General features: G+C 47.0%; 1 protein-coding gene across 1 annotated transcript in view; it reads left to right on the plus strand.

Moving 5' to 3' along the window:
- Window positions 1-12,362, plus strand: part of LOC106808745 (RNA-binding protein Nova-1-like) — a 60,774-nt gene that overhangs the window by 40,708 nt on the left and 7,704 nt on the right. The window contains exons 3-4 of the mRNA XM_014811591.1: window positions 3,785-3,939; window positions 7,990-8,175. Coding sequence (XP_014667077.1) covers window positions 3,785-3,939; window positions 7,990-8,175 — 341 coding nt within the window. The remainder of the gene's footprint in view (window positions 1-3,784; window positions 3,940-7,989; window positions 8,176-12,362) is intronic.

Raw genomic sequence — 12,362 nt, forward strand, 5'->3', positions numbered from 1 at the left:
TCCCTCCCTCCCTCCTCTCTCTCTCTCTCTTTCTCTCTATCTCTTTCTTTCACTCTCTCCCCTCTGTCTGTCTGTCTCTCTACCCTCTCTATCTCTCTCGCGCGTGCGCTCTCTTCCCCCCTCTTCCTCTCTTCCTTCTACTTTCTCTCGCCGTTACAATTAATGTTCATTTATATATTGATAATGACTGACCGCAATTCATCAGCCTTTTCTCTCCAGTGCAATCCGTGGCGATAATAATGACATTCCCGATGAGCAAATGAGCTGTTCGCCTGCAATTATTTGGTGTTGAGAAGAGCAAAATTCGCGGGGATTATAAATAAGCGAGCAGCAGCGATTTGCTGCTGCGTGTGCAGACGCTAGCAATTTATTCGTTTTATATATTTCCGCTAGATTTCGTTATATATGTGCTCGGGTGCTCGGATAAATAATAGCTAGACGTTCTTGCCCGCGAGATACAGTAATAGCCTTCATTTCAAAAGGTCAACGTTAGACGGTTCGATTTGATTTGATCCGTGTACAGGTTAATTGCATGCCACATTAACAGAGCATAACAGTGTGTACAGATGCGTGTATGCGGTGGAATTCACCCGTAGAACGTCCTTTAGCTATTATGTTATTGCAAAGGCCGTGTAGATGAGGTCTTAACAACGTTCCAGCGCAGATCGATCGGTGGTACTCGGTAAATATTCACACTCCACACTGGTCGTATGTATGTAATTATATTTACTCATTTATATAAACATCAAAGTTTCATATAGCCAAATCATATTAAATCGACATTGATGTGTGGAACGCCCCGATGTTACGGCTGCAATGAAAAATCTAATGAGTCTTATCTTGCATTCAAGCCGGGGGCTTTTCTACCCTCTAACGTTCGCTGTGTTAGCTGTGCTGTAATTACGTGCGCAAAGGGCTTCTCCTTTAGCTGTCATACGAATCATGGGAGTTGCGTTGATTTGGAGTACTTTTGGGATCGAATTTTCCTTTTGTGAGGTCTCCTGCATTTGAATTCTGATGTTGAAGTGGCGATCTCGAGAGGAAAGCGTCAGAGATGGCGTGAGGGGGTGGGGGGTGGCTGAGACACAGACAGGCGATCCCTAGAGACAAGAGACATATATGTCTCTATCTATCTATATATATATATATATATATATATATATATATATATGTATATATATAGGTGTATATATATATATGTATATATATAGGTATACATATGTGTATATAGGTATACATATGTGTATATATAGGTATGTATGTATATATATACGTATGTATATATATGTAATTATTATCTCTCAAATAAATCGAAATATTAATACATGTAGCCAAATTGGGTCTCGCCCCTTATATTAGCAGAACGTTACTAATTCCCACAGCATTAAAGTAAAACGTGTAGAAACAGGGTACGGTACCAGTCGAAGGCATCTCGTGCGATGCAAGAATCACGTGCTAATCTGCTATTGCTGTTGACATATATGTAAACAAATCTACTTTAAAATGCAGATCGGTGGACATATTGGTGAAAATAATTATGTGTGAGACCTGTTAGCTTTATACTGTATACAGTTGGTGCTACGCAAGGAGCACCATTAATTATCAGAACGGTCGAGGAAAATATGAAAATGGTTGGGAAAACGTGAAATCTTTTCTTTCGACACTCAGTAACTCGCCCATATTCATGTTTCGTATAAAAATCGCATTCCTGAGAGATTGACCGAAATCAACGCAAGGATTGTCTACAAAATTCAACCATATACGCAAAACCGCTATATCGCATAAATACAGTGACAGCTACCGCGGGAAAAATGTGATATCTGTGAAATATATTTTCTAACAAATTCTGGGTGTTTTTGCTATTTTTACATTTACGTTTCACTATAGATCCTTTATACTGGTGTCGTCCACCGGTTCACACCTTTTGCTGTACATCGTGGGGGCCATTTGTGGCGATTGTTCTATTTCCCTCTCTGTCTGTTCATTATCTCTCTCTCTCTCTCTCTCTCTCTTTCTCTCTCTCTCTCTCTCTCTCTCTCTCTCTCTCTCTCTCTCTCTCTCTCTCTCTCTCTCGCTCTCTCTCTCTCTCTCTCTCTCTCTCTCTCTCTCTCTCTCTCTCTCTCTCTCTCTCTCTCTCTCTCTCTCTCTCTCTCTCTCTCTCTCTCTCTCTCTCTCTCTCTCTCTCTCTCTCTCTCTCTCTCTCTCTCTCTCTCTCTCTCTCTCTCTCTCTCTCTCTCTCTCTGTCTCTCTCTCGCCTGTTTATGAAAGCGGAGGTGTTATTTTTCAAATAGTATGTGTCAAAGAACTTTAACTGTGAAATCTAGCTTTCCAGCTACGCGACAAAAACTGCCGACAATCGGCAATCGGCGCATCGGCAATCAATGCAACAAATCGGCATCGCTTGCTGGGCTGCGCGCAGCTCGCGTTCTTCAGCCAGCAATAGCTATGGTGCTCTCCGTGTTATACTTGATTACTCCGTCTGAGATCCCACTCCGGCATCGCACTGCATTCCCCGCGCGCGCGCGCGTCCCACAGCTGCGCTCTTCGCTGACCGCACGAGAAAATGGATACGATGTAGCCATAGTAAACGCACCCGACGCGTCGGCCGCCAGCCGCCAGCCGCTCGGTTTACGACGTGCGATGCGAGGACTGTCTAAACAGTGCTCAGCAGCATCAGCTGTCACGGAGCCCAGCATGCGGTAGAGCTACGTAAAGCTGGGGGGTTTCCTCGGCAGCTTCCCAACATCTGAAGCGGCGTAGAGGCGGGCCGCGCGTCCTACCACGCGAGTAAGAGAAGGTAGACAAAAAAGAGTAGTACCATCTGTCTGTAAACAATACCTCGAAAAAATGTTGGCTGGTTGTTCGGTTCGCTGCATGGGGCCGGACGGGAGAAAAAAATAAAGAGATAATTATGCGATCATTAGCAGATCTAGAAGTTGCGAGTAAAACCGGAGAGGTTGCGTGTAAAAGACCTGCTAATAATCTCACTTAACATGCCACCATGTGCAGTTGTTATCGTATCCAGTGACACAGAACGAACGTTCAGGACGTGAAGGAAGGGAATTTATAGCCAGGTGGTTTACGATCGAGCGGGAGCTTATATTGGGGAAATGTTAGACACGTATGGGCGCGGCAAACGTTTAGCGCTGTCATGTATCTAATGATAAAGCAGACTTCATAAATTGCTCAGCATCACGGCTCGGTTAATGATTGCAGGGGAGATGAAGGCGAACCATCGTGTTTGCTACAGACGCATGTTTACCTCTAGAGACGACAGCACTCAACAGCTACTTCGTTTACAAAATCGTTTCCTGCCAACGGAAAACGCCGCAAAAAATTCCGTTCTCTTGGGGCACGCGCGAATGGTACCCGCGAATCAGCCGGGAGGAAAAATTGCGATGTGCAAAAAAGAGACTACAGTTCAGAGTTCACCATTCTGTTTGTTGAATGCGTCACTTCGCCATTAATCATCTGTCTAATGTATACTGTAATCATCCGTAATCATCTGTATTAATGTATATACTGTTTCTCCGCCTGATGAACATTTGGCATTTTCTTGCCAATGCTGGCGTCTTTGATTTAGTCCAACCTCTCCTCCATGTTCCGCGGGCGAATCGTCCGTTGTAGGACCTCTCTTCTTGCCGTGATTACCGTTTGCTAATTGCTTCCCTCCCTCGTTTTTCGTTAAGTGCTGAAGTACTCTCGGCAGTAAGGATGCAGCACTCTCGGGCGTGAATCATTGAGTGTTTACATTCCTGATCATTCGTCTTCGTTGTGTTTTTAGGATCGACGGAGCGGGTTTGCCTCGTGTCAGGAAGTCTAGAGGCCATCATGACGATCCATGGCTTCATTATGGAGAAGATACGGGAGAAGCCAGACCCCAACTCGAAGCAGGCCATCGATTACGACCACAAATTCGCAGCGGACCGTGATAAACAGGTGCGCTGCGCTGACGGGTGTCGTGCTGGTGACAAATGAGTGTTGGCGGTGGTTTTTAAACACTCGCAGTGATGCTACAGGCGCCGGGTGGGCTAAAGAAGATAAGGTGTGGGTAAGGAAGATAAGGTGTGGGTTGGGTATAGGAACTATTTCTAGTAGTATAGCCCGCATACAGTTGCCGCAGGGCTATAGAACATTCTATTACGAATGCTAGGGACGAACTTATTCACGGTTACTCGCGGCTATAAAACGTCGGTGGTAGGCAATTAATGCCTCTTATCCGAAGTGAATATGTCTTAAGTTATATCAGCTACTAAAATTTAACCTCTAACTATCGTTGAAATGGTCTACTTGCGGTATTTCTTGTGAACGAACATTATTTACGAACTTCAAACGGCAATTTTTGGTGGCGCTGCAGCAGCGCCAGTTAGCGGGAACTATGTATTTTCGCACGTGGAGGGGGGGGGGTTGTGTTGGTTGTGGACAAAAACATTTCTGTTGTCAAGTAAGTTGTAACAAATTAAAGCGATCAAAAAAGATTGTAATATTAGTTTTGTCATGAAAGATGAACAAATTACTATTATTAATTTGTTATTTGACAACAACGTTTTTGTCCACAACCAACACAACCTGCCCACCCCTCCACGTGCGGAAATACATAGTTCCCGCTGACTGGCTGGAGTAAGTTGGTCCCGAGCATTCGTAATAGAATGTTCTATAGCCCTGCGGCAACTGTACGCGGGCTATAGACTAGAGCTAGGTAGGAACAAGCAGGTGGGGGCTGAGATAAGGTAAATTATTTGTCGAAGTGGTTCTAACTGCGCTACTGACTATGCCATGTTCGGTAATGACTAGCTAATTGGCTTCCAGCTTAAGGACCCTCTGCTTTATTCTCTGGTGGAACTCTCGGCGTGCGTACCCAACTGTTCGTAACTCGCATTCGTGGCTGCCAGTGGCGCCGCTTGCGACTGATTCCGCACCTAATTCTTAGCTGTCTTTCGCGCCGTAGCCAGAGAGTCTGTTTTTTGTTCTGCAATTATTTGTAAACCTCTCTTAGGGCAGGTCTTCTAATTATATAAAACCCACATTACATCCTAGCGGCTTAAGCATTTATACGTTAATTAAGAATTAATGTCCGTGAATGGGAAAATAGCATAAAAACCTGGCAGAAGCAATTTGTTAGGATGCATGGCAGCTGGCGCCCTTGTGCTCTAACGAAATTGCAGTTCTTTCGCAGACATATAGGCGGCGGCAGCGGTGTCTTATTCACCTGGGATTTAGAACACGGCCACTTGCTGCTACATGACGGTTATCGACTCTTAACCTACCTACTCTCCTCCTCTATTTAGCTACCGACCTCCTTTATCGACTCTCGCCTACAGCAACACTTTTCTTCGCTTATCGGTTCATTGGACGTAGCGTGTGCACTTGACGGTTGATTGGGCCGGCAGCAACATTCCGGTCCGTTTCCCGCGCTCTCTCCTTCCTTCCCGTCTCCATCTTTTCTCCGACTCGCTATTCGTCTCGATGGCAACGAGCGTTCTCCTGTTGCCGCCCGAAGCTGCCACTGGGCGAACTTCTCCTCCCTCACCCCCCCCCATCCCTTCCCCCTCCCCTCTCCTCCTCTTCCCATCCACCTCACGGTCCTTCTCCCCCTTCACCCTCCCCTTTATCCCTCCCCCACTCCTCCCCTCCAAGTTCCACTTTCCCATCCACCTCCCCCGTCCTTCTTCCCTCTCCTTTATGCCTTCTCCCTCCACCTTTCCCTCCCCCTCCATCTTTCCCTTCCCCCTCCATCTTTCCCTTCCCCTCCACCTCCCCCTTCCCCTCCATCTTCCCTCTCCCTCATCCTCCGCGGATACCGGCAACTTTTTGGATGAGGAGATGGTGTACGGATTCGAGAGGTTGTCTTCTTTGTGTGTGAGGGGGGTTGGGGTGCGCGCCCCTCGTTAGAGCTCGATCTCTCATGCACCGCTCAGAGAAAAATAGCGCAATTATGCAGTAAAAATTGCAGTCGGAAATAATAACGACAGGTCTCCCGTGGTGCTTGGGCGCGTGCTTGTATCTGTGCACGCACGCGGCGTCTATTTTTGCTAGATAAACACGTAGGCCTGCGATTAAAATTCGGTATCCCGCTGCCTAATTGGGTATCAGGTAGACTGTAGTGCTGACAAGCTGCCGTTGCACGCGTAGCGGCTACTGGGCACTGCCGCCGCGTTGAGAGACACTCCGTGCCAGATGGCGTGAGAGCTGATATTAATTATTATCGTACTGCTGATACCTGCCTATATACTACATTCTGCTGTAATATTTTGTAATACGAGTCCGGAATAGATCAACGATAGCTAATGGTAAACTCGGGTTGCTTCCGCTCGCGTGTGCCGTCACGTTCGCGGGTGGGCGTGTGTGCGTTTGACTGCGCGTGACAGCTAGTGCGTGCGTGTGAAACCCGATGCGGTAGAGATTATGTGTTATTGTACATTGCGGATTGTAAACTCGTGTTAGCTAATGTCTTTCTCCATTCGCCTCGACCATCCGCGGTCTCTGCAGTGCGCTATATACTACTGGAATATTCTGCGATTCCGCGATAGATCAATCACAGCTACCGATAAGAGAGCCGATCGAGAGGGTGAGAGAGAGAGAGAGAGAGAGTGAGAGAGAGAGAGAGAGAGAGAGAGAGAGAGAGAAGAAGAGAGAGAGAGAGAGAGAGAGAGAGAGAGAGAGAGAGAGAGAGAGAGAGAGAGAGAGAGAGAGAGAGAGAGAGAGAGAGAGAGAGAGAGAGAGAGAGAGAGAGAGAGATGAGAGTAGAAGAGAGAGAGAGAGAGAGAGAGAGAGAGAGCAGAGAGAAAGAGCATTATGTTTTGCCAACAGCAATTAACAGCGCTATAAAAGCTCGTGAGGGAAGCTGGCGTCTCTCTCTCTCTCTCTCTCTCTCGTCCCGCCACAACCTGCGCGTTGAAAGCCGCGTCAGACGAGCGGCGCCATCTAGCTACCGCCCGCGGTCGCTTTTTTCCCAACCCCCACCGCCGCCGCCGCGTACATCTGTCGAGCCCCGCACAGTTGCCGAGGAAGAAGATGGAGCGGGCGAGATGGACCGGCCATCTGTCGTTGCTTCTCCCCCTTGCCTGCCACCGCACTGCGGGCGCGTGCCGACGCAGTATAAGCGGCGGGAGGTGGGCGCAATATATTGCCGCCGCGTGCTAGCACACCGACTGTGGCGAAGACAGAGAGAGGAGGACGCCGGATGGGGATCGAGGCCGGCACGGGTCCCGCGCCCGTGATTGACTCGTGGGGCAACCGACGGCACGAAAAAAAATGTGCGTGTGATATCTAGGAGAGCGTGGGACTCCGGATGCCAGGCAGTGATCCAGTTAGGATCAATCAGTTATGATCGACAACTTGACGGCATTAGGTTTATAGATAGCGCTGGTTTTCAACTAACCACCCGTATTGGGTTTCGTACTGGAGGACTGTTATATATGCTCGGACGTGAACCGTGGAGTCGGGGGGTTTGCTGTCACGTTTGCTATATGTATGAGCACTGTACTGTTATGTTAGGTGGTAGCTCAAATCAGGAGTACATAATGGGCGGGGTGTAGCGTATTCCTGATCGCACTTGCATCATAGTACCTCACAGTTTATCATATTTGAATCACAGCATCTCACACTTGGTCCTGTTTCGAGCTGGGTACCTCACGCTTGTTCACATTCTGTATAGCATTATGTTGATCACGTTTGTATTGCAGTAGTGAGTAGGCTACCGCACACTTGGTCACGTCTGTATCGTGGTACCTAACAGTTGATCTCCTTTGCAGCTGGGCACCTCACACTTGATCAATGATCACATTCATATCTTGGCACCTCACAGTTGATCACATTTCTGTGATGTAACCCGGGACCCGTTGTCAGAACATCATGAATAGTTATCACTTCATAAGTATAAAATAGCTTTTACAGTGCAAAAGTTAAATAACATTTAAGACCTATGATTATCATTACTGATACTGATCTTTCTGACAACGGCACTTTGCACCTTAATATGTTTTACAGGTGAAGGTGCTAGTCCCAAACAGCACAGCGGGTATGATTATTGGCAAGGGAGGCGCATATATCAAGCAGATAAAAGAGGAGAGTGGTGCCTTCATACAGATATCCCAGAAGGCCAAGGACCAGCAGTTGACGGAACGGTGCATTACGATCATTGGCGAGAAGGAACAAAACCAAAAAGCAGTTCAGGTACAGTATGATGATCACACACGGCAGAGTTTATAAGAAAGGTAGTTGTACCTTGACCATATATGGCTTCACCAGAGGGTCGTAAAGAGTTGGCTATGCCGCGTTTGAAGCATCGTCCTCAGACAGTCGGCGCACTGGAAGGACGATGACCTCCTTGTTTTTACGGCTTATGTAAAACGCATGTAAAAAGCAGTATTTCTGGTGGTGTTGCTTCAACGTGGCGTGGCGTTCATTTGCCGTATGCGTACCGCCGCCGACAAAGCACCTCCACTGGTGCAATATCAATGAGGAATGCTTCCTCAGTACTCTGCCATGCCGGCAGGACACACATGTATATATATATATATATATAGTCATATGTGTCTGATTAGTGTGTTGATAAAACACAAGAGCGAGCACAGCAGAAGACCTGAGGCTAATGAATATCATGGCTAAACTCCTACCGAAAACAAGGTCCAAAAAAGAATGCGTACCGCCGAGCAGCCTGCAGCCAGCTGTACTAGCAGCAGAGAGTCGTATCAGCGACCAAGCCCTCTCTGCATCAGTGTAACGGCGATGAAGCCCTTGACAAAGCTAGGGCAGTGCGTGACCTCGCGTGGCAAATGCACAGTTAATGGCTCCACGTTCCCGATTACGAATAAAAGGATGAAATAGATTTCACCTAGGGAGACGCTCACTCGCTGTGAATGGACACAACGTACTTGTTGTGTACAGCTGTTAAACGTTACCTACTGTTCCCCTAACGTATTCCAATCACGCAGACTATTATGTGTTGAGCTGCGCTTATGAGCTGCTTTGCGTCACAATGTCATGATGCATCGCAGCGTCAGGGGAAGAAAACTAGGGGGCGTTCTCTGTTGTGACAGTTCCGAACATAAGAAGTCGTAAACCTGTCAACAAAGCTGGAAAAACCCGAGGCATGTATAATGTAGGCTGCTGACTGCTCACCATAATGTGACAGGTTGCCCCACGTGATCGTAGTTCTATGGCGACATGAGAGCATCACTGCTAACGTTCTGTAGTTTGACGAAGAAAAAAACAGTCGTGTAGTTTTCAAACTGGCACACGTTACTGTTTCAATTGCTAGTATTGAACTTCATTGAGTCAGGAGTAAAACCTCAGGAGGGGGAAATTATTGTCAATATTATTATGTCTAAATCACTGTTATCACGTTTGGCGAATGTTATTTGCGATTGTTTTATCATTATTGACTTAACTGGAATTTAAAAGTAGAACCCCGTTCTACCCCGTTCTGCAAATGTGTACAAATATACAATAGTGTAATATGAAGGATTTTTACTGAAGAAGACTAAATGTTCACAGAGTGACCCCATTTGTTGAATAAACGCGTCCATCTATATTACCATCACATATCGCATGTGCAAACACACTGAACATTTGCATGCTCAATACCACCATCAGTAATTCATTAAAATTAGCAACTATTGTCAATATACTTACTCCGTTATAAAGTGTGTACGGGAGAAATTCGATTTCCAATGTAAATATAATAATTGTATTCCTTCATAACTTACAAGTAAGGAAGCGAATCAGCATCTAACGTAAATAGGAACAACATGCTGTCTAAGATAGTTGTGGCTCGTTCGTAATGTTATGCTCGTGAAATAATATATTAAAATGGTATGTATGCTTGTAATATATTACAATAATATGTATGATTGTGAATCTGTCACTTGTCTCAGTGAAGACGTCTCTGTCTCTGAGTTACGTGTAAATGAATGAATCCGTATCTCATCCTCATGCTGACCCCCTGTGGTAAGCCACGTGTGTGTATCCAAATAAATCTCGTTTCATCGGGTCCCTGCCTTTGTGAGCCATTTTCCGGATGTGATAGTAAGTCCCCGTCCCTGCCTCTATGAGTCATCTCCCGTAGCCGACAATAAGTCCCCGTCCCTGCCTCTGTGAGTCATCTCCCGTAGCCGACAAAGTGCGCATGCCAATACGCTAATTGTCTCCAGTAGCTAGAACTATGCAAATACTTCGTTTCATGCATATACATACCTTATGGCAAAATAAACTGCTAGTTCCTCATATTACTGCGCGTTGGCTTAAAAGCCCAAAGAATAGGTGCGAATCTGTAATCTGGCGCCAACGCCGACTTTTTTGCCACACCAATTTTAGCCTCGAAGCGGTTAGGGAGGTCACATGTTTTATCTTGCCTGACCCAGTACGCTGTACCGCAGCACCGCCTGCAGGTTGCTTGGGAGAGCAACGCGCTAAACTGTCACAACATCGGAGGTATATTTCAATGCCTTTGTTATCAGACACGCGCAGTGACAATGGAGAGACTTAGAGTTTATTTGTGCATAAGGTACGTGTGATTCTGACAGTGACACGAAGTATTGCTTAGTCTGGGTACTGGAGAAATTAGGTGTCATGCGCCTAGTTGCGCTTTAACTTAATCTTGCGCCTTAACATTTTCAAACGCATTATTTACAGAAACGATACGAGCATACGCAGGTAGAACGAGTTTAGGTGAAGAAATCGTGTGAGATTTAACGCATACAAACACACAACAGACGACGAGCAAGATTATTGAAAGATGATAATGCTAATGCTGGCCACAGCGGTGATGTGGATAATGCCAGACACAGACAAATTGATCGACACATGTGACAATGAGGCTCTTCTTATTTGCAACAGCTGAAGTGAGTTGCTCGTTCAATGTTGCTTACACGTGTAATGATACAGCTTGCGCGCAGAACGCTTTTAGTTAAGCGGCATTAGCGTCGGTACTCCCTGGTCAGATTTAGACCCGAACTTCGGCGAACGTAGCTTGAGCCTATGACCCACCACTTTGGCAAGTCAGCGCCGCACTCACTAAATTTCGATTCTCGCGCGCTAACGAAAGGGGGGAGGAGAGCTGGAGCCGAAGATGCACATGCCCAGCCAGCCCGCGTGTTGCGAGTACTAAACTATGATCGTTACTGATGAGAAAGCACGTAGCATGACTGAAGAGCGCCGCGAAACGATTGGGTCGGTGAGGTGAGCGACGTGTGACATGCGGTCGTGGGCGTGCGCCTACTGCAGCGACAGACAGCCATTCCCGACACGTCGCCGTGGTGGCGGCGCGTCGCACGCTCATGGACAGGCTCTAAGCTCAGCTTTCACTATGTATGTATAATATACTACATCATAATCACCCTGGTTACGCGCGACGGCGCGCTTAAATTTCGTCTCTCTCTCTCTCTCTCTCATCTCTCTCTCTCTCTCTCTTCCTTCTCCTCTCTCTCTCTCTCTCTTCGTCACCCTGCTTCTCTCTCTCTCTATCGTCAGCTCGCGTGTTAGTGAATGTGAAGCTGTGGCGGATTACGCTGTCAGCCGCTCTCTCCGCTCCACCCACTTCGTCTTCTCCTTCTCGTCTGCTCTCTCTCTCTCTTCCTTCTCTCTCTTCTCTTCTCCTCTCCTCTCTCCTGCTCTCTCTCTCTCTCCTCTCTTCTGCTCTCCTCTCTCACTCTCTCCTCTCTGCTCTGTCTGTCTGTGCTTCTGTTCTTGCTGTCTGTCTGTCTGTGCTCTGCCTATCGTCCTCTTTCTCTCCCATCTCTCTCCTCTCTCTCATTCTCTCTCGTCTCCTCTCTCTCTCCTCCTCTCTCCTCTTTCATCTCTCAGTTGTCTTTCTTATTTCTCTCTGTGTGTGACGTTCGCTCGCTCGCGCTCCCCTAAATACAAGCGTATTCATATCACAGGAACAGACTCACAGAAAGGCAGAGACGCGCAATTACATTGAGTGTGCCATGAAGTTGGGGGTGAGAGAGTGGAGCGCGCTGATACAGGCTAATAGAAGCTACACTGCAAGTAAGTTTAATACGCAGCGCGTTCGGATTTTAATTGATAGCACACATGCAGAGTTGGTGACGTGAGTAAGACGTCATTCGGTTACAATCAGCGTGGCGCCGGGTAAGTTAACGTTACGGCCTAACTGCAACAACAGGCATGCAGATCGCGACAGTTAGTTTAACAGTGTGCGATATAAGCAAAACCTCGTTCCATATCGGGCAGTGTGAAAAAACTCTATATGAGATTTGTGCAGTAAGCCTCGATAAAGTCACGCCACAGCACATATTGATGTTGATGATCGTATGTACACCACACAGCACGCACACGCGCTGCGCGCGCACACACGCATGCGCACAACGCGCACGCACGCACGCACGCACGCACAACAA

Source organism: Priapulus caudatus, unplaced genomic scaffold (assembly GCF_000485595.1).
Source record: "Priapulus caudatus unplaced genomic scaffold, Priapulus_caudatus-5.0.1 Scaffold13, whole genome shotgun sequence".
In the NCBI taxonomy this organism is placed as follows: domain Eukaryota; kingdom Metazoa; phylum Priapulida; class Priapulimorpha; order Priapulimorphida; family Priapulidae; genus Priapulus; species Priapulus caudatus.